The following is a 24,828-nucleotide window of genomic DNA, read 5'->3' on the forward strand; positions in this document are numbered from 1 at the left end:
AGAGAAAAAAGCAAGCCCTCCAGCTGGCCATTTGAGGGAAGGGAGGGTAGCACTGCAGAGGGGGAAGGAGCGAGCCACCACCGTGCCAGACACATGGCACATTCTCTCACCCCTTGGAGCCAGAGGGACTCAGTGCCTGGACTCCCCCCCCCCCCCCCCCATACGCACACACTTTCCTGAATGGCTCAACTGGGCAGATGACAGGGCAGAGAAAAATGCCCCACCCACCCCTGCCAGGCTTCCTGTGAGGAAGGTCAAGTTAAGGTCTCCAGTCCAGGATTGGGGAGGAGGTGGGAGAGATCCAGCAGGCCCATAGCAGGCCCTGGCTGTTTCTGGGGTCCCATGACCAGCAGGGGCCTGGAGGAGGGGTCTGGGCTTCCTGGTCACTGAGGCACCTCTGGGGTCTCTGCTCCATCTGTACGTACCCCCTGGGCCCGGCCACACTCACAAGAGTCAGATCCCAGGCCAGGGCCAGGGTGCTGCCCTCCTCCCTCCCTGCCTGCAGGCTCCCAAAGGAGCCAACTTGCTTAGAGTAGAGCCCGGAGCCCATCTCGGTCCTGGCTGTGTGTGACCCTGGGCAGATCTGCGTCAGGGCCTCCATTTCCTACTTTGTAAGCATGAGACTGTCATGTCATAGAGCTATTATCAGATTAAAGTACCAAGCGCAGGCATAGTGCCTCAGTCATCAAGAGTACGCAGTCCTGCCCCAGGTGGTGCCAGCTGTCCCCACAGGTCCTCATCTCGGCTCCTGTCACTGCCTCTTCCGGTGCTTTGTCCACATTCCTCCTCCCTCTCCTATCCCCCCGCCCCTGCCCCTGCCCACCACCTTGTGTGCCAGCTCACAGCCCAGCAGCCATCCTGCCACCCTGCTCCCCGTGACGAGACCGGGGCCCAGGCCCTGCCCAGGGGACACAGTGGAGCTGGCAGGCCCCAGAGCTCTGGTCAGGCTGTTGTAACCAGAAGGTGAGGGGAGATGAAGCCCAGAAAGGGGCAGGGACTGCCCCATTGTCACATCCGTTAATGGCTGATTTGGGGCTAGAGCCTGGTCTGCTGACTGCCACTCATTGGAGCCCCTGGCTTGCCTCCTCACCCTGTTTTATCCCACTTGGGGTATTGGGAATAGAGCGGGGGGCCACTCCCACACCTTGCTCCACCCTGGCTGGCTGGATTTGGGAGACCCCTTCTCTGACCACTGGCCGTGGGGGAGGAAAAGGTTCCTGCCCAGGCTCCAGGTGGGGAGTGCGCTGCCAGGATCCCTGCCACCGGGGTGGTGCTGACAGTCCAGAACGGGCCTCTCCATGCCGACACCTGAGGACGTGGTTGCACTGTCCCTGTGGAGGGCATAGTCAGGGATGTGCCCTCAAACCCAGGCAGAGGAGAGCCATGGGCTGGGGACCTGACGGCCTGGTACAGAGTCCAGAGGGGCCTCAGTTCCTGCACTCTCCTGCTCTGTTTACAGACCAGCCTCTGTCCTGGTGAGGGGGAAGGGGTGGGGCCGAGAGCAGGTGCCAAGGTGGCACGAGGCTGGGCATGTGCCTGGTGGGCTCAGTGTCCAAGGCGTGTCAGACACCAGGAGGTGTCGCAGGGAAGACCCCTGCCCCCACCGGGGTATCTTGATCTCTTCAGAAGCTGACCTCTGACCTGGGGTCAGCCAAAAGTCCAGGCACCCCACCCCCCAGCCTGGGCCCAGTGTCCCCCATCAGAGTCTTGGCTCTTCTTATGGCATCTGACACCAGAGGGGCTGAAAATAGCCCTGGAGGAGGGGAGGAGGGGCTATTTAAAGGACCTGGAAGGAGCAGAGGGAGTGAGGCTGATCATGGCCACTTCTGAGCTGAGCTGCCAGGTGTCTGAGCAGAACTGTGAGCGCCGGGAGGCCTTCTGGGCTGAATGGAAGGATCTGACACTGTCCACGCGGCCTGAGGAGGGGTGAGTGCTGGCCAGCGGGTGTCCCTCCTCTCCTCCCCAGCCTTAGGAAGCCCGAGCACAAAGTTTCTCGGGGTGGGGTCACCCCTCCTGCACCCACCGGGTCCCCTGCCCAGCCAGTAAGTGGAAGGCACCGCTCAGGAGCTCAGCGCCCCTCCCCTCTCCCCCCAGGTGCTCCCTGCATGAGGAGGATGCCCGGCGGCATGAGACCTACCACCGACAGGGCCAGTGCCAGGCGCTGGTGCAGCAGTCCCCCTGGCTGGTGATGCGCATGGGCATCCTGGGCCAAGGGCTGCAGGAGTACCTGCTGCCTTACCAGCGAGTGCTGCCGCTGCCCATCTTCACCCCCACCAAGGTGGGCGCCGCCAAGGAGGAGCGCGAGGACACCCCCATCCAGCTGCGGGAGCTGCTGGCACTGGAGACAGCCCTGAGTGGCCAGTGCACCGAGCGGCAGGACATGGCGGACATCACCAAGCAGTTGCCCCCTGTGGTGCCTGTCAGCAAGCCAGGCACCCTTCGTCGCTCTCTGTCCCGCTCCATGTCCCAGGACGCACAGAGAGGCTGAGAGGGACTGTGTCTCCCTCTTCACTGGGCTGGGCCCTTCCTGGCTAGGACCATGGAGGGGAGCTGCTGGCCTTGGATGCTTTGTAGTTTGCCCAAAGTTGGGGGCTAGGAGAGGAGGGAGCCAGAGGCCAGGATGCCTGGTTCCCCTGAGTTCCCAAAGGGAGGGGAGCAAGGACAGTGGGCACGAAGTGTGGAGAGCTGGGGCCAGCACCGCTGAACAGCCCCAGCCCAGGAGAAGGGACAAAAGATGGTGAGGAGGGAAAGGTGCCTGAGAGGGGCGACCCAGCTTCAGAGGACAAGGGAGAGTGTAAGGAGATGGGAAATGCCCGGGAAAGGCTTGGAGAAGGCCAGAGGGAGGGGGATGTGAAGAGGGCAGAGGCGGGTGCAGCCCCCAGCACCCTCTGTTAGCGCTGCAATAAATGCTCAATCGTGTTCCAGTTTCATGTCTTTCCTTGTGGTTGTGGGGGCCACCCATTGGTGTCACACACACACACACACCCCATGCTCACTGCTGGGAAGAGGGCCTGCATCGGAGCTAAATATGGCAGAGCTAGTGGATACGCCCGTGTTTGGGGGGCGGGTAGAGCTGTAAACAGGGGGCCGTTTGTCCAGTCCCCCTCTGGTACGCTGACTCTGCTGTGCAGTCTGGCCTCCATGTCCAGTCCCCTGGCTCAGGGCAGTGCCCAGGAGGCCAGCTGGCAGGCAGGGCTTGTTTGATCTCTTGGAGAATATGGAGGGAGCTGGCACTAGGGCTGTCCTTGGCTGTGTCTCCCTGTGTGGATGGGGTCAGTGACCCCGAGGCTGACCTGCCTCAGCTCTGAATCCAGACAAGCAATACTCGGCTGGGGCCAGGCGCTCGCTCCCTCTCTGGAGCCCAGGGTGGGGCGCTGGGGGTGGGGTGGGCGTAGGTTCCTGTCTGTGCCCCCTGCAGCTGTTGTGGTGACTCGTGTTCCAATCTGGCTGCCTGCAAGGAGCAGGCCAGGGGCTGGTAGCCTGCCCAGGGCAGGGGCACTGGGCTGACCCCTGGGGGTCCCACGCCAGGAAAACCCTGGAGCTCGCCTGCGGCATCCACTTCCTGTTGGGAGGTTAAGGGGAGATCTTGGCATCTTGGCAGCCTGGCCCCGACCCCCGGAGGGGGCTGGGGAGGGAGAGGGGGCAGCCACCCAAGACCAGCGGGATCCCAGATCCCTGGGCCCAGAGGCCGAGGCCGTGCCCCCGGCGCCCTCGCAGCCTGGAGAGGGCCCTGCGCGCTCCCGCCCGCACCTGGGGCCCGCGCCCCGCCGGGACCGGAACGTCCCGAGCCTTCCGCCCCCGGCGCCCCCAGATAAGTGGCTCCGCTAAGTGCATTAGTCCCGCTCGCGCTCCTATCGCGGCCGGCATCGCACGGGCGGGGCGCGCTCCGCTCTGGGCCCCGGGCGCCCCCAGCGAAGCCGGGACGGACTGTCCTGTGCGCAGTGGGGGTGGGCGGAGGGCGGAGGGCGCCGGGGGACGGAGGAGGGGTCGGAAAGTGCGAAAGGGAGGCCTGGAGGAGGGCGTGGGGCGACCTTACCACGGAGAGGGGTGGGTGTTGGACAGGGCGTCCCGGGGAAGGGGCGCCCCGCGGGGGGCTGGGCCCTGATGGAGAGCGCTGAGCGGGGGACGGGGGAGAAGGGATGGCGGCCGGGCAGAGGGGTGCATGGCCGTGGGGGCGGGAGGAGAGCGTCGGGGGCTGCGCGGGGCCGGCGGGGTGGGGATCGCAGGGTGACGGGGCGGGAAGCCTAGCTGCGGGCCGGGAGCAGTCCAGGTGGCAGAGCGTGGCGGGCGGCGGAGGAAACGTGAGCGGGGGCGGGACACATGTCCCCGCGGTGGCCGCCGCCCACCCGTGTCTGCGGCCGGGACGCTAACGGAGATGGATGGGGTGAGGGGGGCGCAGCGCGCGTGGCCCCGGGCGGTTCCGCGCTCCGCCCCGCCGCACCCCTGGCCGCGGAGGGATGGGCGGGGGTCCAACCGCAGATAAAGGGGCCGTGCGGCCGGCGGGCACCGGGGGGCCTCGGTGGCAGAGGAGCATGGCGAGCATGGCAGACCCAAGTCCCGCCGCGGGAGCCGCCCGGGACTCGCACCCGGGACTCGCGGAGGTGGCGGCGGCCTACCAGCGCTTCGAGCCGGGCGCCTACCTCCGGAACAACTACGCGCCCCCGCGGGGGGACCTGAGCGTGGCCGACGGCGTCGGGCCCTGGAAGCTGCGCTGCCTGGCGCAGACCTTCGCCACAGGTGCGCGGGGGCCCCCCGGGACCAGGGGCCCGCAGGCAGCCGAGGGGCGCGTGGGAGAGCCAGTGCGCACCCAGGAGCAGGGAGTTCAGAGGCGAAAATAGAAGAGGGAGAGGGGCGACAGGAGAGACCCACCCGGGCGGGAGGATGCTCAGAATTGAGAGGGGAGGTGGGCGGTGCGGGACAGAGAGCAGGAGGGACGGAGAAATAGAGACAGGGATTGGGGAAGAAAGAGACACCTGGGAGGAAGGGCCCGCACCCCACTGAGTGCCCCCTGGGAGGTAGGTACTGAGCCGTGTCCAGCACAGTCCTCGGCGGTGAAGGATTAAAGCAGACAGACAAGAGAAGAAAGCTGGGTCTGGGTGGGACGCTGCTCTCTGATGGAGAGACAGCCGCCGCCTGCAAGCCGGTCTTTATTTTATAGCAGATTCCACGCGGCAAAGTAAGGGGGAGCTTACAATGTTCTCGCTGGTTTCGAATGTACTCAATTACATGCACCTGAACTCGATCAAGCTTTGTTTTGGCAGCACTTGCTGCACCTCTCGCACCTGGGACCACAGGTTCGGACCATAAGGTCCAGCTTACAATAGCCTTTGGCTCTAATGGTGCTGGGAGGGCTTTGCCCTCCAAGCTGGGACTTGCACGTGGCTTTGCCAGGAGAGGACGCTGCCCTCTCTTTAGTCCGAGGCTTGAACCTGTCCAAACGCTGAAGCCGTATGTTTTTAGGACTCTGGTTAGTCCTACTCCACAGCCAATGCTTTTTCCAGAGAGAGACACACAGAGGAAGAAGGAAGAGGGGGACAGAGGGAAGGAGAGGAGGGAGGGAGAAGCAGGGCCAGGCAGGCACCAGGACCCTCTTCCTCTGCCCCATCCAGGTGAGGTGTCTGGACACACCCTCATCGACATTGGTTCAGGCCCCACCGTGTACCAGCTGCTCAGCGCCTGCGCCCACTTCGAGGACATCACCATGACAGACTTCCTGGAGGCGAACCGCCAGGAGCTGGGGCTGTGGCTGCGGGAGGAGCCTGGGGCCTTCGATTGGAGCGGGTACAGCCGGCACGTCTGCCTCATTGAGGACAAGGGGTAAGGGCTAGGGCACGAGGGTCTGGCAGGGGGCTGCCCATGGAGTGTGCGGGGAGGGCAACAGAGGTCTGAGCCTGGGGCGTCCTAGCCGGGCCAGACGATGCCCTCTGTCCCTGCAGGGAGTCATGGCAGGAGAAGGAGCGCCAGCTGCGAGCGAGGGTGAAGCGGGTCCTCCCCGTCGACGTGCACCAGCCCCAGCCCCTGGGCGCTGGGAGCCTGGCGCCCCTGCCTGCCGATGCCCTGGTCTCTACCTTCTGCCTGGAGGCGGTGAGCCCTGACCTTGCCAGCTTCCAGCGGGCCCTGGACCACATCACTACACTGCTCAGGCCTGGGGGGCACCTCCTCCTCATCGGGGCCCTGGAGGAGTCCTGGTACCTGGCTGGGGAGGCCCGGCTAGGGGTGGTGCCCCTGTGTGAGGAGGAGGTGAGGGAGGCCCTGGTGTGTAGCGGCTACAAGGTGCGGGACCTACGCACCTACACCATGCCTGCCTACCTTCGAACAGGCGTAGACGATGTCAAGGGCATCTTCTTTGCCTGGGCCCAGAAGAAGGTCGGGGTGTGAGGCCCCCGTGCGCCCAGTGCCAGCAGCCCTCAGCCCTCAGCTTCCCTATTACCTGAGGCGGCACCTAATAAAGAAATGTCTGTCCTACTGCGTGTCAGTGCTGTCTGTGGCTCTCCTGGGAAGCAACAAGGGCCCAGAGCTCTCGCTTGTGTTGCGGGGTTGTGGGAGGCACCCACCCTGGCCTTTTCCCCCCGGAAGCTTCCATGAACACAGATTTCTGTATCGTTCATTTTCCCCAAACTAAGGAAGGCTTAGGTGCGAGGGACCTCCGTCAGCACCTGCTGTGTGCCAGGCACCTCCTAGTCCACTGGTTCTCAGACTCAGCGGCAGGTCCTGTTATCCTGTTGGCAGGTGACACTCCTGATGGCTCAGACCAGAGGGGAGGCGGGAGGGGGAATGAGGAGACTGAAGTGGAACTTGCAAGGGGCAGGGTTACAATCCAGGCACAAACCAAGACCCGGGGAGTGAGAGGAAGAACAAGCACCAGCTCCCTCCGCCGGCTCCCCCACAGCTGGGCTGGGGCTCCGTGGGCTCTGCTGTTGCTGTGTCTGGTCCCTGCCATCCCCACCCCCACATACCGAGGCAGAGACCCCACCTGTCCTGTCCGCTGCCTCCAGCCAGCACTGTTTCCTCCTTCCCTCCCGCCCAGCGGTTCTCAACCTGTGGGTCGCGACCCCATTGGCGGTCGAACGACCCTTTCACAGGGGTCGCCTAAGACCATCCTGCATATCAGATATTTACATGACGATTCATAACGGTAGCTACATTACAGTTATGAAGTAGCAACGAAAATAATTTTATGGTTGGGTCACAACATGAGGAACTGTGTTTAAAGGGCCAGAGGTTGAGAACCACTGCTCCAGCCCATCCTATTCTCACACGAGCTTAATAAGGGCAGGTGAGGCTGAAAATTGGTTTATTAAGCAAGTCCCTGCTACCCTCCGACCTTAAAATACTTCTCAGGATCAAAATAAACTTGGCCGCGTCCCTGCAGTTGGAGTCCTAGCAGAGTGCCCCTGCCCCCAGGAGAGACAAGGTGGCAGGGGAAGAGCCAGAATCCATAGGCGACCACGGGAAACACACACAGGACAAGGAGTCCTGCTCCTGGGCTAATCACAGAGACTGCCTTTGAATGGAAGTTTCTGGAGCTTCACATTGTCCTTGTGGGGCAGGAATGGACGGGACTGCCAGCGACTAGCGGGGAGCACCTTTGCCAGGGTGCAGGCAGAGTGTGGCCTGGGCAGGCCAGCCTCAAGAGCTCAGCAGGCCTGGCACCAAAGTGGGGGAGGAGACAGGGAGGCTGGAGGGGCCCAGAGGATCCCCACTTCCCTCCTCCCTCTGCCTCCCAAAGGTTCTGGTTCTGGAGGGTGATCTGGAGTTGAGTGGGGGCCCTTTTGTGATTTGCAAAGGGAGGGGGGCCCCAGGCAATCACATCCACCAACACACACAGCCTGGACACCCACACCCCCAGCCAGATCTTGGGGCTTTGTGCAGAGTTGGTGCTCAATAAATGGTTATTGACGGTGACTGAATCCCCTCACCCTGCTCCAACCTCCGCTCACTGTGGCACATCCCCTGCACTCACACTCAGTCCACGTATCTTCCCCTAACCCACACTAACCTGCCTGCTCCCCCAACACACACACTCAATTTATTTTTAAATTTTTATTGATTTTAGAGAGGAAGAGAGAGAGAGAGAAACATCGATTTGTTGTTCCATTTATTTATACATTCATTGGTTGGTTCTTGTGTATGTCCTGACCGGGGATCGAACCCACAACTTTGGCACATCGGGATGACGCTTTAACCAGCTGAGCTTGAAGCCCCGGCCAGGGCTGAACAACACACGTTAAAGCCACTCACCCCCACCCCCACGCCTCCACACTGCACCAGGCCAGGGTTCACGCACACTGCCCCACCCAGCATCCCGCTCACCCCAGGCCTGCTCCCACCAGTTCCAACTGCTGGTCTCTCAAGACCCCTTGGGGTGGAATGCATTGGGCCTGGAAACATGGGCAGCCAAAGAGCAAGCGTCTAGTGCCACCTAGTGGTCCCTGGAGGAGGGCACGGGGGTAACAGGAGGAAATCCCACTGCATCCAAGCTGGCCTGGCACCTGGTCTCGGGGCTGGACAGAGGTCTCTGGCAACCACCAGGCGGAGAGGGGAGTGAGGAGGTGGCTGGCCGACCGCTCTCCTCTTGGCGGAGCTAAGAACACAGTTCAGTTCAGGAACCAGAGGGGCCGCCCCTCCTCTAGCCCCAGATGCTCAGAGGCCAGGCCCCAACACGTGCCTGTGAGGGCCAGGTGGGGGCGAGCCAGGTGGTGGGCCTATTACATGATTCTGGGCCCACACCCTTCAAGTCTAAGTTCAAAAAATAAATCATCGCAAGGGCTGGGGAGGAGAGGAGCCAGCAGGGAGGGAGCAGAGTCCCCACGAGGGCAGGCTCGCTCCCGGGCCCTCAGTCCAGCTTCGATTCCTTCAGCAGGTACAGGCTGTCCTCTTCCAGGAAGCTGTGAGCAGAGGAAGGAGCCACTGAAGCCCTGGCCCGAGGGCGCCCCCTGGTGGCGGGGCAGGGTGAGTGCAGGCAGACCGCAGGGGGCGAAGCAGCAGAGAACTGTCTCCCCTGAGAGCCCTGAGGAAGGGCACGGGGAAGGCGAGCCCTGGGCAGCGGGCACTCACCTGAAAAAGAGGACGTGGACGGGGATGGTGCTGATGTGCCAGATGGCGTGGGCATCCAGGACCCAGAAGAGGGGCGGGAAGTCCAGCAGCTCGAGCAGGGACAGCCCCTGCAGCAGCAGGACCACCGCCATGCACTTGCGCACGTGAGGCAGCTGCTGCCGGTTCCACCAGCACCAGGCCAGCCACCACACCACGTTCACCAGGCCTGGGGGAGGGGGAGAGGCTCAGGCCCTGAACCTCCTCCACCCCCCCACCTCCCGCTCCCCCAGCCTCCCCGCCCAGTCTCCCCTCTTCTACCCCAAATCTTCTCCCTTCCCCCACCCTAGGCTCTCTTAGAACCTCCTTCTCTAGGAACAGCACCAACTCCTCCCCCCACGCCAGCAGCTCTGCAGCTGTCCCGCCCCCGGGGCCCCGGCCCTGCCTCACCAATGGCCATGTTGGCCGCCAGGTTGTAGCCATAGTCAAAGCGGACGAGGCTCAGGTAGGAGACGTGCGCCGTCAGCATGAGCAGCAGGAGGGCCCGAAAGGCACTGGCCACAGTTGGGCGCTGCAGCCCCACAGTCCTGCCCACCATCCAGAGCTGCTCAGATGGAGGGTGGCCCGTCCCCAGTGGCATTCCCTGAGGCATCGCCTCACCCCAACATCAGTACCTGGAAGCCACTGCCCGCCTCTCCCACCAACAGGCCAGCTGGGCAGGCCTCCCACCCTCCCCGGGGCCTGGGCCCGCAGCCACGGTGGGCTCACCTGACACAGCACAGGTAGATGGAGTGCAGGATGACGGTGGAGGCACAGAAGTAGTCCATTTTCTGAGGACAGGGAGAGCTGGATGAGGGGCCGGTGGGAGGGGAGCAGGAGGTGGACAGGGCTTCCTGGGGGGCAGGGCCCAGAGAGGACCCACCGGGGATTGGGACAAGGAGGGGTGGCCGAGGCCCCGCCTATGGTCAGTGTGGTTGCTGTCTCCTGCCTCTTGCGGTTTCACTTCTGAAGGTAACAGACTGAACGGTGTGTGCATATAACACAATGTTAAAACACTGCTCAGCAGAGAAGCTTCAGGGGCGCTGGTGGAGGGTGCCTGCCTCGATGCCAGAGCATCCGAGCGTGCCCCGGGGTCCAGAGGCAGTCGGAGCCCCAGCTGTGGGCTCCGCGCCCCTTCGCTGCTGGGCGACCCAGGCCATGTGATCTCGCCTTTCCAAGGCTCAGCTGCCTCATCAGTTAAGAAGAGCCAAGCCCTGGCTGGTTTGGCTCAGTGGGTAGAGCGTAGGCCTGTGGACTGAAGGATCCCGGGTTCGATTCCGGTCAAGGGCACATGCCCAGGGGCTCAATCCCCAGTGGGGGGCGTGCAGGAGGCAGCCAATCAATGATTCTCTCTCAGCATTGATGTTTCTGTCTCTCTCTCTCCCTCTCCCTTCCTCACTGAAATCAATAAAAATATATACAGTGGGGCCTTGACTTATGAGTTTAATTCGTTCCGTGACAGAGCTTGTAACTCAAATTACTCGTATGTCAAATCAATTGTGAACGAGTGAGACATGTGATGCTGGGCTGATGTTGTGGCGTTCACTGTGACGTTCGCTGCGCCAACTAGCGGTGGGGTATCTGAAGCTGGCTCGTAACCCGAATTTTAGCTGACGGCTCTCATATCTCGAAAAACTCGTTAGTCGGGACACTCGTAAGTCAAGGCCCCACTGTATATATTTTTTAAAAAGAGCCAATGATCATCACACCTACCTCACAAGGGCTGAGTGAGGCTCCCGCGCCCTAACAGGTTAACAACGCCGGGCACAGAGCAGGGCTCCCTGGGCAGAGTCAGCAGGAAAGCTAAGCCGGCTCCGCCCCACCCCTCAGGGCGCAGAGAGGGAGCAGGAGGGGTGCTCACCTCTGTGAGGTCCGTGTCCTTGGTGTGGAAGACTGTGGACCAGAACCAAGCATTGAGGGAGACCTGAGGAGGGAGGGGCTGGTGAGTGTGGCCCCCCAAGGAGGGAGAGACCCCCGCATAAAATTTCCAGGCCCCCAGCTCACACCTGTCTCACTTTGGGGAAGGGGCTCTTCAGAGCAGAGCAATGTGCTTCCCCTCGCTCCCGGAGCCCACCAAACAGATCTGTGCCCCTCCCCTCCCACCGGCCCAGCTCCCTCCGGCCCGGCTTCCCCCCTGAACCCCCCAAGGGAGTGGGGGTTTGAAGCCGCCACAGGTTTCTGGCTTGGCCTGGGAACCAGTTCTGGCCAAGTCAAATTCCCTGGTTACTCAATCCTAAGACAACAGCCCTGGGGGGCCTCGCCTCCTTCCCCAACTGGCAGGTGAAGACAGCCCCACCTGGGCCAGGGGAGCCAGTGACCTCAGCCTCTGGGGGCGGGAAGGAAGTGGGTGGGGTGAGGGGCTCGAGCCAGCGTGGGGTGTGTCTGGAGCCAGCAAGCAAGAGAGGGAGATGAAGCAGATCCCACTGGGGCCAAGTGTGAGGAGGAGGAGGAGGAGGAGGCTCCGCCACCCGAGCCCAGCTTCCTCCTGGCTGGGCCGGCCCAACCCGCTGGACCAGTGGGAGTTCTGGGAGAAGCGAGGAGCAGGGCTGGAGAGGCCGTGGTGGTCAAGGGCCCAGGGGAGCCGCTGATGCCTTCTTCCTGGAAATTAACTGCCGGGAGAAAGTACACATCGTCTGGCGAATGAGCCCCAGATCATTCACGTGGGCCTGGTGCTGGCACCTCTTTAGGGACCGCTGTATCCATGCAGAGGCCCACATAGCTGAAAGAAGGGTGGGCTGGGGCCGACATACGTTCTTGGACTGGGCGGAAGGGCTGGGAAATCAGTGACAAGCAGTCAAAGGAAGCAGCAGCCAGCCGGGACGCCCTGGAGGCAGGGAGGGATACGCTAGGGTGGGACAACCCTGCCAGAGATGGGCAAAGGCGGGAGCGGCTCACGTGGGTCCAGGACAGCAGGAAAACTGGCCAGGCAGGGGGCCGAGGGAGCAGGCTGAGAAGCCACTCTCCATCAGGCACTGCAGCGGGAGCTCAGACAGGAGGATGAGTCCCCTCCTGCAGGCCCCAGGCGGCTTCTGAGAGAACGGGAAGGACAATGGCGAGGGGCCCGCAGGGCTCTCCTTGCTCCTCACCAGCCTGTCTGGCCTGGGTCCTGGGCTGAATCTCGCTGTTTATGCTCCTCAAGTCCTGGGACAGATGAGGCTGCCCGTGCTCCTTCCTCCCTTCCCAGCCCTGATGGCAGGTGGTTATTCTACGTGCGGTTATTTCCTGTTCTATCCCTCGTGCTGCCCCTTCCCCAGGGACGGTAATGGAGGCATGATCTGGAGGCTAGAAACGGGACAGAATAGGGTGGCTTCTTGGACGCTGCTCCCACCAAGTGTGATGCTCACAGTCAGCTTGGGGAGAGGAGCAGGCCCAGGGCTGGAGACCCAGGTGATCACGTGGGCCAGGTCTCCCAGGCAGGCCTGGAACAGGGACATCCTTGGGGAGAATGGCCCTGGAGCCAGTGTGAGAGGGAGGTGGAGGGGAAGGCAGAAGGGACTGGAAGCCAGCCAGGCCTCCTTGTAATCCGGCAGGAAGGGGGAGGCGACAAAAGACTGAGCTGAGTGGCGGTTGGAACACTCAGAGCAGGGCAGGGGCGGGTGCACAAGGCCAGGGCTGAGCTGTAGGGCACAGGGGTGGGGGCTGCTTGGTCTCCTGTTCAACTGCCTCTGCACCCCTGAAAAGTCCCCTCTCCACTGGGTAGAGTCCCATTCTGGGGAGCTCCTCTTCAGGAAAGAGAGTGTCATTAAGAATATAGGCCCTGAGGCCAGACAGCCAGGGTTCAAATTCCAGCTCCGCCTTCCCTGTGTCTTTGGACAGGCTATTTAGCCTTGCTGGGCCTCAGCTTGCTCATCTGTAAAATGGGAATGGTAACAGTGTTGATAAGGATCTAAGGAGTAACACAGGTGCAGTGTACAGCCCAGTGTCCAGGACAGGGCACAACATGAGGTGTTGTTTCTCCCCACCTTGATGACCAGCATGAGACCCTCACAGCTCTCCACAGACCCGAGAGGCCAAGTCTGCCTCCCGCTCTCCCTATAGGTCAGGCAAGCCTAGGTAGAGAAGAGGCGGTCTCCCCACAGCTGCCCAGGCCCATCCCACAGTTCCAGGCTGGGGACAGAATGTCGGAGCCTTTACAAGAGATAGGCCCTTGGTTCAAGTTCTGACTTAGCCCCTAAATAGCAAATGGCTTCTCTGTGCCTCAGTTGCCTCACCTACAAAACAGGGCTAATAACAGTACTCACTGCCTAAGGGTCCTGAGGATGGTGTCTGCGAAATGCCTGGCACAGAGAAGCCACTCAATAAACGGCTGCTGTGACTTGCGGCCTGGTATACAGTAGGTGCCACATAAATGTCAGTTTCCTTCATCGTCCAGCAAGCTGACCCCCCACCATTTCCCTTTACCTGACCCCATCCTCCTCTTCCTTAAGGGTCCCAGTGTACCAGGTCAGACCCCGGGTCTCTGATCCCAGAACACAGACGCCTCAGCCATGGGAAGAGCCCCCGCCTTCTGGCTCCTGAGCTCCTATCCCACCAGGAGGCACTGAAGGACACCAGTTCCCTTCACTCAGTTTGTAATCAAGACTCAAGTGAAGTGGACAGCGGGACGGACGCAGAAGGAAGGGAAAGCCCCCCAGATGCAAGTGTCCCGCTGTTCCCGGACTCCTTAGCCAAGCTCGAGTAGAATGGGGAGGCAGATGGGGTGACTGGCCAATCAGACCGGCCAGGAGGAGGATGGGCTGGCCCAGCAGGCGCCAAGAACTTCTTGTAAACACGGAGGGAAGGGGGAGGCCAGGGGCCGGGTGCCAGTGAGGGTGGAAATGAAGGGGACAGGGAAGGCTGGGTGGAGGGAGAGCGGGAGACTGTTTCGGTCTGTTGGAAAATAAGAAAATTGAGACAAAAATATCCCAGCCGTGAAACCGGTTGGATGCCAAGTGAGCCAGATCTGTCAGGAATTCGACCCCTGTGCTAAGCCCCAGTGCTTGGGCTGTCACTGACACCGTGGTGGTGGGGACAAGTGGGTCTTTAAATAGCTCGGTGTCTCAGAAGTGGGGGAGGCAGAATGTTAAATATGACGCCTGCTGCCAGCCTGCCCCTTGCCCCCACCCAGAGGCCACGGTGTCTCACCCCCTGCCTCACGCAGGGCAAGCCTGCCCCAGCTCACTCCTGAGAGAGATGGGGGAAGAGGTGGATGGAGAGGGGAGGAGGTGGGCGTTTTACACCATCCGAAAGGATGGTTTGACTTCCTGCCATTGCCGGTTTCACCGGCTCTTGTCTGATTGCTGGGAAGTCCTTCCTGAAGTCTAACCCTCATCCTGCTGCAGCCTCAGCCCATCTCCATCTCTTCTTGAAGTTTCCTCAGCAGAAGAGCACAGTCAGCCCCCAGCAACACAAATCGCCCTGCAGGTGGGCCTTCCTGGGACCCCACTTTCACCCCTACCCCTGAGGTCCTTTCCTCGCGGGATGAAGGGGCAAGGAACTGGGTTGGCCTCTGAGCTTTGGCAGGCAGCAGGGGCTCCCAGTGCCATCAAGTCAAAGGTCCATGGTATGCAGAGCTCTGAGGGGCTCCCCCAAAGCCTGCCGCTGCCCAGCAGAGCTCAGACCTAAACCTCAATGCTTCATTAGTCCTGCTGGGAGCAGGGTCTCCCCACTTCCCAAAGGAAAAGATTAAGGCACCCCCCCCCAACATCTAACCTGGAGCAGGTGAGGAGCCTTCCTACCCCACCCCAACAGAAATCAGGAGCCCCACTGTCCAGCCCAGGACAAAGTCCACTGCCACACCCTCCGTTCAGGCAGGATCCCTCCCTCCTGCAAACACAGGACGAAAGATCAAGCGTAAAATCCAAACTGGACCATTAAAGGGAGCGCGGATGCTGATGCTCTGTTCCTCAAGGCCTACCGATGGCCTGAGGGGAGTCCCTGCCCCAGAACAGTGTTCTGCAGGGCGTCCTAAGACACAGGCCCCAAGGGTCTGCCTCTCCCCACCTTACAGCGCCTCTCTGTCCCCGAGGACCCTCACATATTCCTGGGAAGTGTGACACCCCAGCAGGAAGGAAGCGGAGGGGCAGATGACAGTGGAATGAAAGCTCCGAGAATCAGGGAGCTGCAGACAGGAATCCTGAAATGACCGCAAGGCATGAAGACTAGCTGGGACCCTCTGAGGTCACGGTTCGATTCCAGTCACATGCCCAGGTGGCTTCTCCGTCCCCAGTGTGGGGCGTGCAGGAGGCAGCCGATCCATGATTCTCTCTCATCATTGATGTTTCTATCTCTTTCCCTTTCCCCTCCTCTCTGAAAACAATAAAAATATATTAAAATCTACTAGCCCCCTGCATTCACTTCTGCCCCCTCCAATCTGTTCTCTATACAGCAGCCAAGATGAGTTTTCCAGATAATATATTCATGAAACTCCTTCTCTCTGATCCTCATGGCTTCCTGATGCTTTGCAAGTCAAGATCTGAAGTGCCCTAAGGCAACAGTCGCCAACCTTTCGGACCTCACGGACTACCAGTGGCCCGCGGACCACCGGTTGGCGACCGCTGCGCCCAATGTGCCCCAGGCTCCTCATGGGCTGGCTCCGTCCACGGCCCACCTGCTCACCAGGCTCACACCCCACTTCCTGGCTCCCTGCAAGGCAGGCCTCCTGGCCGTTTAGGTCCTCATATAACCTGAGCTCTCTCCTGCCTGTGCACATTCCGAGTCTTCTCCATAGAAGACTCACCTAGTTAACATTCACTTACCATTCTGATCTTTCCTTGCATGCCCCTTCCTCAGGGAAGCCTTCCCTGATTGTCCCATACGGACCTAGTCCCCTGTCACATGCCCCTACACCACCTCTCTTCCACCGAACTTTTACATTCAGTTGTGGGATTGGTGCCAGAGGGCAGGGAACCATCTGTTTTTTATACATGTTTGGATCTCCAGCACCTAACAAAGCGAGTGGCACACAGTAGGGACTCAATATGTGAAGGATTGGCTGCTTTTATGTCAGGAAGGTGAGTGAGTGGAGACTGTTTCCCTGAGGCTTACACAGGCAGCTCTGACCAGTCACACTGTGAAGCTCAGAGCCTCCTCCGGATACTCAGATGGAACGTATTTTGGCTCCCCCCGCACCCCCGGGTGCTCTAAGACCAGGCTGGGAGCTAGAGGGAGTGCTGTGGCTGCCACTGCTTCCCGGCCGGGGCGAGGGTTGCAATTGCTTCAAGTTCTCCAGAGGGGCCCCTGGAAAGCCCCGTGGCTTCCTACCACCATCTCCCTTCTCTGTTTGTCAGCTGCCCTATTGGTGCTTTTAGTGGCTTCCTCCTGTAGGCAAGAACGATGTTTCTGGACTCTCGCCTTCCTTCCCAAATAGCCCGGCCTAGGACTCCGCTAGAAAGGCCAGGCCCGACTCAGCACCTCCCCTTTGTCTTTCCGGGCCTGGCCACCCCTCAACTGCAACTGTGGTCCTGGAAAACACAGGGGGAGCTTGGTGGGTGGAAGCCCTAGAGGGGGAGAGTGGGGACCTCAGAGTTTCTCTTTCCTGCATGAGGGTGTAAAGCACGAGTCCTGCCGGGGTACCTACCCAGGCGAAGGCCATGCAGGTGGGGTACATAGGAGAGGAAGCTGGCACGAAGGTGCGGTAGCGACAGAGCATCACCAGGCTGGCCAGCCCATTCAGGAAAGAGGCCACAGCAGAAGCTGGCTCTTGGAAGAACAGGAACCGGGAGAAGGGCCACTGAAAAAAGGAACACGTGGTGGGGGGGGGGGGCGGCTGAGGGGCAAGCAACCCCCAGCCGGCCCAACCTAGCTTTGACTTGCTGCATCGATAGTTCCTCAGCTCTGGGCCTGGCCAAAGCCTCAGGTTCAGTCCCGCTGAGTCAGTCAGCTCCCTCCCAGTCCCTGGCTGAGGGTCACCCCTCCATCCTGGCCAGCACTCGGCACTGTAAGCCTGGTCGCTGGGAAGACTGGGTGGGCCAGTACAGGTGGCTCAGTATAGCGTGATAGAACCAGCACAGTCCTGCCATCTAGAAGACAGTGGTCCTAACCCTCCTCTACCTCTGACCACGGCCTTCTGAGCCACAGCTTGCTCTGTGACAAACCGGGGAGAATAATTCTTGCCAACAACAGACTGGAACAAGACCATTATCGGATCATGCCCAGCCGGTGTAGCTCCGTGGTTGAGCGCCAACTTATGAGGAGGTCACGTGCCTGGGTTGTGGGATGGACCCCCAGTAGGGGACATGCAGGAGGCAGCCGATTGCTGATTCTCTCTCATCGTTGATGTATGTATTTTTTAATTTTTCTTGTCTAAAGTTTTACATATGTCTCCTTTTCCCCAGATTGACGCCCTCTATCATCATTGATTTTTCTCTCTCTCTCCTTTCCTCTCTGAAATCAATAAAAAATATATTTTAAACATATCATAATCATATCAAAAGGCACCAGCAGACTGTTCCTTCCTAGGCAATCGGAGGGGTATTGCTATCTTAATCCAGGCTCCTACTGAAGGAGCAACAGAGAAGATGCTGGGGTAGGTGAGGGAATTTGTCCTTGCAGCAAGGTAGGCATCCAACAACTCTAAGAAGCCCAGCGCCACTCTCTGAGGAGACCCTAGATCTTATTCCAAATCTAGAGGCAGGACACAGTGGTCCCATCTGACTCTCATACGAAAACCAGTGTATTCTGAGAAGAACAGGCACCTGTACCAAATCCAGATTACCCCACCCTTCAGACTGTGCAGTCCAACTTGGAGGGGGGGGGGCATATCACTCCCACCACACTCCCACCATCTACCTTCCCCGACCCTCCAGCTCACCTTGCCATGGAACTGAGGCACTTTGTGACCTTCCTGGAGGTACAGGCCAACGGTAACCCACATACACTCATACTTACAGTCGTCCTGACAGGTCCAGCCTGAAACAGAGAAATTGGCCGGGTGAACTACCCAGTATGGGAGGCACAGAGAGAGCTTGAATAGGGCCTACACTTGAATGCAGGCCAACAGGATCTGCAGGTTGAAGAGAACTAGAAGAAATCTCAGAACTCCAGGTTCCCGCTTGGATGGATAGGGGATGGGACATATACATAAGGAAAGGGGCATGTGTGCGCTCTGGGGGGTGGAGGGGTATAGGGAGCAAACAGAGATGGTTCTTCTCCTTTCTCTCAAGACAAGGATCTTGACATCTGATGGACTCGTCTATGGATTCCTGGGTTTATGCTTGCCTTTCCTGAACTCAGGGTTTGTGCTCACTCACCAGGGAGGAACACTTGCCATCTTAACTCCCTCCTATAAAAGCAAAGCCCAAATTCTTCAGTCTGACTTTTAAGGCCCCAAGTTGTCTTTCCAGCTTTATTGCCCAATACTCCTTTTTATGCATCCTGCTCCCTGAGTAAACTAAGCCTCTGGATGGGCCTTCATCTGCCCAGAGCCTCCTTCTCTGTGTCCCCTGTCTAGATGGGAAAAGGATAGTAAAGAGAACGAACTTGTCGTTAAACGGGCCAGAACTGGACATGCTACATACCACTTACTGGCTGTGTGACTTTGGGCAGGCGCTTAACCTCTCTGAGCTCCCTATCTGTAAAATCAGAATCCACCTCAAAGGGTTGTTAAATGGACTATTTTGACACCTGTCACACAGAAGGTGCCCACGATGGCCACAGGTCCAAATGCAGTGTATCCCTCGGGAAGCCCTTCCTTCTCAAGATGTTCTAAGATGATCGCTGCCCCCAAACCCTCAACGCTAGAAAGGAATCCTTCCTCCCCTGTATGGTCCTGTTGCTGAATCTAAAGATCCTTTATGGCTCGAGTCATCCTGCACCTTGCACTTGAGAAACTCGTCCCCATGGGGATTGTGAGCATCGAAGGGCAGGACCCTGGTTTGATTTCAGTGTCATTCCAGGGCCCTGGACTCTGGACTATTAAATAAGTACCCGTTTGACTGAATAAATATAAAGTAAATGAGAGTTTCTGGGAAAACAGAACTGAATGATGAGCCTCTCGTTATCCTGGGGCTCCACTCACACTCACAACGAGTCCTGGGTAGGAAATTAAGGCTCAGACGTAGCAGAGGGGTATTTGCGGGGGATGAGAGAGAGGCGGGGCCAAGGCGAGGGGCGTGGCTCACGGGGCGGGGCTTACCTGCTAGGCTCATGTAGATTGGCTGGCGGGAGCGGAAGTGCTTCAGCGCGTCCCCTGAGCAGTTCCGTTCCTCGCAGCGCAGCACGCAGTCGCGGTACACCGGCTCGCGGTCGCCCTGGGAGCCGCTGGCGAGCGTGGCCACTCCGGCTAGCAGCACCAGCCGCGCGGCCCGCCCGGCCATCCTTCCCCTTGGCCCTCCGCCGGCGGAGGAGCTCGGGAGCCTTCACATCCGGAGTAACCGGAAGTACTTTGATTTTCTTCGTTTCTCCGCTGACGTCTACTTGGTTTAAAAAGAAAGTACCCGGATTTCCGTGGGCGTCCGCCCCGCCCCTTGTTTTACTCCCATTTCCATATAAAGAGGCGGCTGGGTGAAGGGAAGGAGGACGCCAGGTGGATTAAGGCGCAAAGTAAAGGGGTCCTTTATCTACATCCGTCTTTGTGTCCCCCCCCCCCCCCCCCCCGGGTCTCTGTTTGAGGGCGGGCTGTGTCTCTGCACCAGCCTTGTTGGGCTTCACTTCCTCTGCCCCCCGACCTGTGCTCTCCCGCGCCCTCTCCTCCGGCACCGGCACCAGCACCAGCGCCAGCGCTGGTTGAAGACCATCTGTCGCTTCAGCAGCCTCTGGACGACTCTCCCCGCCTCTCCCTCTCCCTCCCGTCCGCGCTCCGTTTCCAGTCATTCAGATCTGACCGTGTCACTTGCCTTCCAGGGATGCCTTCCTGGCTCCCAGGTGCCGCAGGATAAAACACCCCCAGGCCCTGCCCGCTGGGCCCCTGCCCACTGGTCTCCGTCACTCCTCTGCCCCAGACCCACCTCCCAGGGCCGCGCCGCTCCAGCCGCCTGGCTTCGTCTCGTCTGTTTCCGTCTGATTCTCACTCCCTCTCATCCTCCTGCTCCCAGTTTAAGCGCCGCTGCGGAGGGCGGTACCACGTGGAGGGCGATGTGCCGCACAGGGGCCCGTTTTCCCCAGGCCGGCGTTAAGAACGAGCTGTTGGTTTGTTTTTAAATGAATGAGCGCTGTAATTAAACGTAAGACTTCGGGGGCCACTCCAGGGTTGTCAACTCGCCAGCACGATTCAGACAGAGCACACTGAAAGCAGGAGAGGTGCACGATTTCAAGGGAGATTAACGAGGAGCACCTTTAGGAACAGGACACTTGCCTTAGCATTGCCCCGTCCTGCACTCCATCAACGCGCACTCACACACACACACACTCACACACACACACACACACTCACACACACACACTCACACACACACACACACACTCACACACACACACACACTCACACACACACACACATACTCACACACACACACTCACACACTCATCCATCTCAGTGAAGCTGGAAGCCTCCCAGTTAAAAGGTGCATAATGTGTGTGTGTGAATGACTGACTTTCCTCCTCTCCTCTCTTCACCCTAACCCTACTCAACGTTTTCTTTTTATCTTGGGAGGTGAAATGAGCAGGAAGTACCATTGGATTGCGTTCACTTACACATTAAGCAAACATTTCCTGAGCCCTTACCTCCCGCGCAAGCCAGGCGCAGCATTCATACTGTATTTGTATAGTGTCCCCTGGAGCTGAGCGCCGTAGGTACTGATTGGGCAGCTGAAATCAACATAACAACCCCTCAGCCCTTCCAGGAGCTGATCGGAAACAATCAGGGGCCAACGCTACTTTGCATCTGCTAGACTAGTCGTTTTCCTTTTTATTTATTTATTAAGGTATTACCTATGTGTCCTTATCTCCCTTTTATAACACATTATTTCATTCTGTCCTTACTGTAACTCTGGAATGAATGTTTGTATGAAGAAATACAGGCTTAAAGAGGGTGAAATCCTCACAAAGCAGGGTTCTCTCTTTGAGAGAACTCCAAATTAACTAAAAGGGTTTTTATTTATTTATTTTTAATATATTTTTGTTGATTTCATAGAGGAAGGGAGAAGGAGGGGGGAAAGAAACATCAGTGATGATAGAGAATCATTGATGATTGGCTGCCTCCTGCACGCCCCACACTGGGGATGAACCATCATCTGATTCATAGGTTGATGATGCTCAACCACTGAGCCATCCAGGCCAGGCACTATAAGGTTGTTGTTGTTTTTTTAATTTATTGATTTTTTACAGAGAGGAAGGGAGAGGGATAGAGAATTAGAAACATCAATGAGAGAGAAACATCGATCAGCTGCCTCCTGCACACTCCCCACTGGGGATGTGCCCGCAACCAAGGTACATGCCCTTGACCGGAATCGAACCTGGGACCCCTGAGTCCGCAGGCCAATGCTCTATCCACTGAGCCAAACCGGCCAGGGCTAAACTGCTTTTTTTGCAAACCAGGTTCCTCATTCCAAACCCTGGGATGTAATCAATACCTTTGTGATCTTTGCCTATATAAGTCTGGTTTTGCGGCCATCTTATTACTATGAGATTTGGGGAATGGCCCCTCATAGTCCTGGATTGCAATAAATGTGACTCTTTAATTTGACTTCTTGAGGCGTCCTCCTGTGATTCGCGGGGTACATTACAGCACTTCTCATGGTCAGAGAAGGGAGACAGGCAATAAGCAAGTATCAAACAAAAGACTAAGATGATTTCACTGCTAGTGTAAGAGCTCATCGGTGTGATCACCATACAGGAGACTTTAGCACTATCAGGCTATCAATTACACATCACCCTCAACCAGCAACTTTTCTCCTAGGTATATCTACACAAGTGCAAAATGGTGTAAGTATGAAGCTATTCATGGCAACGTTGTTGGTTATTTTCAATAGGAAAAGAAACAACTAAATGTATGCTGATAGGGAATGGATTACATTGATTGAGAGAGATCCATTCAGTTACAGTGGAATACTGAACAAAAATGAATAGGAATGGAGCAGATTCGTAAGGCACTGACATGGAAAAATATTCCTATTCTTGGTAAGTATGAAAAGCGAGATGAAAATGGTATATGTGTGTGTGTATATGTCTGTGTGTCTATACATGTTACCTCATGTGAAGAAAAATAAGAGTATATGGTGTTTGTTATTTTAGAGAATATATCTAGAAAGACATATAAGAAAGTGGAAATAGTTGTTGCACCTGGACAGGAGTGAAACTGGGTTACAAGGAAGTGAGGGACACTTTTTATTTTTATACCTTTTAAATTTTGTACCATTTGTATATATCATCAATTAAAAAGAAAGAAAAATGTTTTGTTGTTGTTTTTAATCCTCACCCGAAGATATTTTCCCATTGATTTTTAGAGAGGGGAAGACAGAAATATCAATGTGAGAGAAACACATCAATTGGTTGCCTCCTGCACGCCCCGGATCAGGGCCAGGCCGGGAGGGGCCTGTAACCAAACCGAGGTACAAGGTACATACCCTTGACCAGAATCAAACCTGGGATCCTTCCGTCTACAGGCCAGTGCTCTATCCACTGAGCCAAACTGGCTAGGGTAGGAAAAAAATGTTTAAAAAAAGTGTATATGGTCACAAGTGTCGAGTTATATCATTGGATAATGTAATAGTGAGAGAGAGAAAGTAAGGGGGTGGGGAGGCCGGAGAGACTACCTTGAGTGGTCAGAGAAAGCCTTTTTGAGAAAGTAACAGTTTGAACCGAAACCTGCAGGACCAGAAAGAACCGGCTCTGCAAACACCTCAGGGCAGATTGTTCTAGGCTCAGTGGACAGGGAGTGCGAAGGCCCTAAGGCAGGAACAAACTTAGCATCTTTGAAAAACAAAAAAGAAGGTCAAGGTGAAAGGCTTAGGGGAAGGGAAGCCACTGGGAGGTGTGTTAGCCCTGGAGTGAAGTAAATGATCTGATTTTTATTTAAAACATTTACTTTCACTGTTGAGGGGAAGAAGGAGGGGTGGGGGTAGGGATTGAAAGGGGAGGAGAGCAGCACTGGGAGATCAAAGGCGAATGCTTCCTTCAAGGACAACTGATGGCGCTTAGCCTAGCTGGTGGTGGCCCTGGGAAAAGGGTAACCAGGAGGGAAAATCAGGGAAAATCGTAGACGGAAGAGAAATGGGTCGATCTTCGATCTTAAAGAATGATTGACTGCAAAGGGCAAGGAAAAAGAGAAAAAAAACAACAACAATGTGGGTTCAGTGAATAAAATTATTTGAAACTAGAATTGTCCCCCCCTAAATCAGGTCATCATGAATGCCATAGTTTTATGCTTCTAGAAGCTTCTTAGCGTTGGGGTGAGGGAAATTTTTCCCTGACTCTTTTAGTACTTGTGACTGGTGAGATAATTCAAAAGACATACAGCATGAGCCCTGGCCAGGCAGCTCAGTTGGTTAGAACATCATTCCAATACACCAAGGTTTTGGGTTCAATCCCCAGTCAGGACACAGACAGAAATCAACCAATGAATGCATAAATATGTGGAACGAGGAATTGATGTCCCTCCCTCCCTCCCTCTCTTCCTCTCTCTTTCTCTAAAATCAATTTTTTTAAAAATATATTTTATTGATTTTTTACAGAGAGGAAGGGAGAGAGATAGAGAGTTAGAAACATCGATGCGAGAGAAACATCGATCAGCCGCCTCCTGCACATCTCCCACTGGGGATGTGCCCGCAACCCAGGTACATGCCCTTGACCGGAATCGAACCTGGGACCCCCCAGTCCGCAGGCCGACGCTCTATCCACTGAGCCAAACCGGTTTTGGCTAAAATCAATTTTTTAAAAGATATACAGCATATTAACAAGAAAAAAAAGTCAAGTTTTAATATGTGCTCACAGGGAATTCACATAAGCATGAAAATTCCAAAGACGACGGACAAAATGAGGTATACATGTGATTTGGGGCCAAAGAAGGGAAGGTAGGCAATTCATAAACAAAACAAAAAACCGAGCAAACATTTGGTAAACACATTCTCGCAGGGCTGCCTACAAACAACGGGACAAGGGTAATCTAGCAAACGGATTTTTGCTGGGGTGCCCCCCTGCCTGCCACACTTCAGCCATGTGTGCTGAGGTGACTAAGCTGAGGTTGCCTTGCTAAGCAGGATCTTCTGTCTGCGTCTCGTCTCCGTAGGCAGGTGAAGGGAAGGTAACAACAACAACTGCCGGGGTGGCGCATTCTGGGGAGACTTGTTCCGGCCCCCAGACTAGCCTCCTCTTCCTCAAATCCAAAGCAAGCAAGTCCTCACTCACAGCCCAGGGCTATTTCCAGCAGAAGGTGGGTGAGCTCCGGGTTCTGAAGGGCTAAATGGAGCAGGAAGAACCAGTGCTTGTGAAGTAAAGAATTTGAAATTTGGCAGAGGGATGGTTCACTAGGGCTTTAAGGGATCAGCATGGGGGTCTGAAGGGGTCACTGCTCCCTACTCCAAATCCTGAGACTCTGTGACCAGAAGCCATTCAATCAAACTCTCGTATTCCAGACGACAAAGGGAAGCCTGGGCAAGGCCCCGCAGCCCAGTGACACTTCCGGAGAGAGCTCCAGCACGCGGTTTGTTGTTGTTAATCTCCCCCCGAGGATATTTTCCCATTGATTTTTAGAGAAAGTGGAAGGGATGGGGAGAGACACACAGAGAGAAACATCTGCAACCCAATTATGTCCCCTTGACCAGGAATTGAACCTGCAACCCTTGCCCTAACCGATTTGGCTCAGTGGATAGAGCGTGGGCCTGCGGGCGGAAGGGTCCCAGG

The 24,828-nt window shown here is 57.3% G+C and overlaps 3 protein-coding genes across 8 annotated transcripts; 2 read left to right on the forward strand and 1 right to left on the reverse strand.

Annotated features, from left to right (window-relative positions):
- The first annotated feature begins 245 nt into the window (after positions 1-245).
- On the forward strand, positions 246-2,917 carry TCAP (titin-cap). Its single transcript, XM_081109107.1, has 2 exons — positions 246-1,926; positions 2,095-2,917. The coding sequence occupies exons 1-2, from the start codon at positions 1,817-1,819 to the stop codon at positions 2,486-2,488; spliced, it is 504 nt and encodes a 167-aa protein (XP_080965233.1). The 5' UTR covers positions 246-1,816; the 3' UTR covers positions 2,489-2,917.
- Positions 2,918-4,239: 1,322 nt separating this feature from the next.
- Positions 4,240-6,461, forward strand: PNMT (phenylethanolamine N-methyltransferase). Its single transcript, XM_081110237.1, has 3 exons — positions 4,240-4,737; positions 5,610-5,817; positions 5,937-6,461. The coding sequence occupies exons 1-3, from the start codon at positions 4,458-4,460 to the stop codon at positions 6,376-6,378; spliced, it is 930 nt and encodes a 309-aa protein (XP_080966363.1). The 5' UTR covers positions 4,240-4,457; the 3' UTR covers positions 6,379-6,461.
- Positions 6,462-8,037: 1,576 nt separating this feature from the next.
- Positions 8,038-20,106, reverse strand: PGAP3 (post-GPI attachment to proteins phospholipase 3). 6 transcript variants are annotated; one of them, XR_013996948.1, is made up of 9 exons: positions 19,998-20,106; positions 19,187-19,463; positions 17,864-17,961; positions 16,631-16,783; positions 10,934-10,996; positions 9,802-9,863; positions 9,484-9,637; positions 9,058-9,262; positions 8,038-8,888 (listed from the first exon to the last, which is right to left on the reverse strand). XR_013996948.1 is itself a non-coding variant. In XM_081109187.1 (9 exons), the coding sequence occupies exons 2-9, from the start codon at positions 19,365-19,367 to the stop codon at positions 8,837-8,839; spliced, it is 951 nt and encodes a 316-aa protein (XP_080965313.1). In that variant the 5' UTR covers positions 19,368-19,463; positions 19,998-20,106; the 3' UTR covers positions 8,038-8,836. The 6 variants fall into 6 exon arrangements, 4 of the variants coding, with proteins under 4 accessions (XP_080965313.1, XP_080965314.1, XP_080965315.1 ...); XR_013996949.1 differs by having other exon boundaries at positions 19,187-19,466; positions 19,998-20,068; XM_081109187.1 differs by having other exon boundaries at positions 9,484-9,620.
- Positions 20,107-24,828: the final 4,722 nt, after the last annotated feature.

Source organism: Myotis nattereri, assembly GCF_964212035.1.
Source record: "Myotis nattereri genome assembly, chromosome: 16".
Taxonomy (NCBI): domain Eukaryota; kingdom Metazoa; phylum Chordata; class Mammalia; order Chiroptera; family Vespertilionidae; genus Myotis; species Myotis nattereri.